Source organism: Lycorma delicatula, chromosome 5, assembly GCF_047948215.1.
Source record: "Lycorma delicatula isolate Av1 chromosome 5, ASM4794821v1, whole genome shotgun sequence".
Taxonomy (NCBI): domain Eukaryota; kingdom Metazoa; phylum Arthropoda; class Insecta; order Hemiptera; family Fulgoridae; genus Lycorma; species Lycorma delicatula.
The window spans coordinates 12,323,976-12,327,500 of NC_134459.1; the positions used below are offsets into that span (position 1 = coordinate 12,323,976).

The 3,525-nt window shown below is 24.4% G+C and overlaps 1 protein-coding gene across 2 annotated transcripts in view; it reads left to right on the forward strand.

Annotated features, from left to right (window-relative positions):
- Nucleotides 1-210: 210 nt before the first annotated feature.
- The window catches only part of LOC142324726 (prion-like-(Q/N-rich) domain-bearing protein 25), a 28,357-nt gene continuing 25,042 nt past the window's right edge, over nt 211-3,525 (forward strand). The window contains exon 1 of one of the 2 annotated variants that reach the window (XM_075365646.1): nt 211-511. In XM_075365646.1, coding sequence (XP_075221761.1) covers nt 448-511 — 64 coding nt within the window. In that variant the 5' untranslated portion in view covers nt 211-447. The remainder of the gene's footprint in view (nt 512-3,525) is intronic. The other variant, XM_075365645.1, reaches the window with a different exon arrangement.

The window sequence follows — 3,525 nt, forward strand, 5'->3', positions numbered from 1 at the left end:
ATAAAATGTATTTATTTCTAAATATTGTTTTTATAACTTCATTTTATAGTAATTTGTTTATCACAACTGATTATTCATGACTGTAACATTGTAATCGTTCAGCTTTATGTTACACCTTTATTTATGATTAGTAATTTAATGAGTTAACTGATTCCATTGAATATTAATGCATAAAACACACACACACACACACACACACACACACACACACACACACACACACACACACACACACACACACACACACATACACACACACAACATACATGTACTTAAGAGTTGTATTCAGCTCGTTGGATGTTATGAGTTTTTACATTTACTGATAAAAGCACTAGCGTAGAGGAAGGTGTGGGCATGAATTAAATATAACTGTTTGTAATAAATTTAAAAGATAAGGTTTACTTTGTGCATTTCTTTTCTTTAAATCTTTCAGTTTTGTTTAATAAAATGGAAATAGTTGTATTGTTATTGTTTTTATTAATTAATGGTGTCATCTCAGAAATGTCAAGATGTAAGTACATAGTTTTTTATATTTCTTCCTTTATTATTTCAAGCTTTATAACATAAAAAGTTGCGTCTAACTAATGCTTTTTACCATACCTGAAAAATAATTTTTATGCACTGTCAGTTTTCCTTTACTTTTTATTATTTTACGATATTTTTGAATCAAGTTAAAATTTAATATTGCAAACATAAAATTAAGAAATCCCGGAAAATAATTACTAATAATAAATGACATAAACAAGTCCTATTATCTATTCTACCTAATTATATGCATTGTCCTATGTACGTTTCTATCTGTTTGTTAGTGTGTATATGTGCATATATATGAATAAATAATTTAAAAAATTTAATTAAACAATTAAGACTACCTAACAAATAAACCAAGACAGTAATCTTAATACATAACTTACCATTTTTTATATCCGTAAACCTTTTTAAACCTTTTAAATCTTGAACTAAATCCGTTGAACCTTTTTAAATCCGTAAATTCATCTCATTTATAAAGCATTCAGGTTTTCCAATTAATGCTGCCAGGTGTTATTAGGTTATGTCTTTTAGATGGGAGTACTGTTTGTTGTGTTTCACATCTGTTGATCATTACAGTTTAAGTTATGAAATGATAAAAAATAGAATTTGTCCATATCATTAATATATATTATGGAAATGGATATTCTATAATAAACATATTTTACAAATTTAATGATTTTTTCATGTTCTTGAAAACAAAGCAATTGAAATGATCTTTATAAGAAAATATATGACATTCATTGCTACTTTCGGATTAAATGAAAAGTAACAGTCGATAAATCATGGATAGTCATGAACTGTTCATGAACCCTAAAACAAAAGTTGACATCTAATTCATGAAATGAACTATAGTTATCTTCAAATATCATCGAAAAGTTTTAGAAAAGGATATGTAAAGGATAAAATGATTGCATCAATCACTTTTTCACTATTACTTTTTTATACAGTTGAAAGTGGTCATAGTATTAGTTGAAATAAATGTATTCATAGTATTTTTTAATTAAATAGCCTGTATTAAAAACATTCTAAAAAACCCAAAAAAGTTGTTCTTGCTAGAAAATTCTTTAATATGCTAGCCAGTGCATTAGCATTTTCCATCTAAAGTTAGTATTTGTAAAAATAGCCTTTCAAAAGACTCGCTACATAAAATGGTTAATTTTGTATTAAGCTTTGTATTTTTGCATAGTTATGGGTTTTTATTAATTATATTATATTATACAGCACCTTTAAAAAGATTTTATGAATATATATGTATTTATTTATTATTATTAATTAATTTAGTAAAATCAATTCTTCCTTTATTGTTTAGGGCAAGGTTTGCAGAACATTTTAGACATTATAAAAACAATAAGTTAGGATTTTCTAATGTTGCTGACCATTTAATAGTTAACAAACATTCCATTACCAATTTAGAAACAAATTTAAAAATAATTGAAATTACAAAAGAAAATGATAATGATAAAAAATTGGACATTTTAGAAAAATATTATATATATAAATATAGACAAATATTCAGCTTGATTAATCTGCAGACAGAGTTTGATAATGATTTTCTTATCAAAGCTATTAAAGATAGCAGGACTTTTGTAAATATTAAGTATAATTCATTAAATATTAGTACAGTACTGTATGTAGTGGCTGGCCACAGGCATGTATAGGAAATTAAAAAAAAAAATTTAAGAAATTTGATGTTATTAAGAATGTTTAATTTTTAATATTTGATTTTAATTTTTGACTGCATATTTTACACTATATATGCGATAGTTTTAATTTTTAATGTATAATTTTAAAGTGTTTAATCTTTGTTCAATTGATGATGAGGAAAACCCTCGAAAGCACTTGGTGTACAAATGAAGAAGTAATAATAAGGTAGGAAATATTATTAGATTCTGCACTGTGGTGAATTGCTGAGTTTTACTTTTAGTCTTTAATATAAATATATATATATATATATTTTGTATTATATATAGATAATATGAAATATAAACCACCAAAATACAATAAATAGATAAGTTAAATTTACCATATTAACTTCCAATAATCGGTTTTTGCAGTATCCCGCATTTTTAGTTTGTATTAAATTCTATATTTGTTACATTAAAAAAAATATATATATATATGTATAAATCTTCTTTTAAATGTATTTTATTTTAGATAAATTCCATTTTTTAATAGATTTATATGTTTTGAAGGTAACAAACGTGAGTAGAAGTTTACTGACACCAAAATGAATATCTAAATAGATTTATTTCATTAAGATGTTAAAGAGATGTTTAATTTTAATGTGAATTTTTTATATTTGTTGTTCAGTTTGTGGAGATACAGTATTTTTTTTTTAATATTAGCAAATTAATATAGCACTGTTTTTTTAAACTTGATGAACTATAAAATTTCATTTTAAATTGATTCATCAACAAAAATTACTATTGAGAAGTTAAATTTATGTTCTGACAAATAAAATGAGTAGTAAAAATAAATTTCATCACATTACTATATTATTATTTAGCCTAAAAATATAAAATTTCTACTTACGAAACAAGAATTGGGAGGTGCAGCGTTAAGTTTTTTGATCTGTACTGATTTGTGAATGGAAGTTCTCATGGAACTACCAATAGAATGAGAATACCAATAAAAATCTTAAGTAGTAAACAGATAGAGAGAAAATTGGAACAGTATGCAAGGAATCAAAGAATGTTACAAAACTATAAGGGTTATTTGTTTAAAAAGAGATGACTTGGTGACCAAACAATAATTGTAGAGGTCAGTTTAATTAACTGCAATTCTACTTAACCTTTATCTTCTTGTTCTTCACAGTTATGCAATCAGAGGACTATTATGGATGGTCTTTATTATTAAAAGATAAAAAATTGCTGGGTGTTTCGATTTTAGTGTCTGTGAACATTTATTAATTTGTATACTCAAGTTATAAATAAAAAATTTGATTCTATTAATTTAATGTAATTGTATTTTTTTATAAATTTGGATGTAGAAATG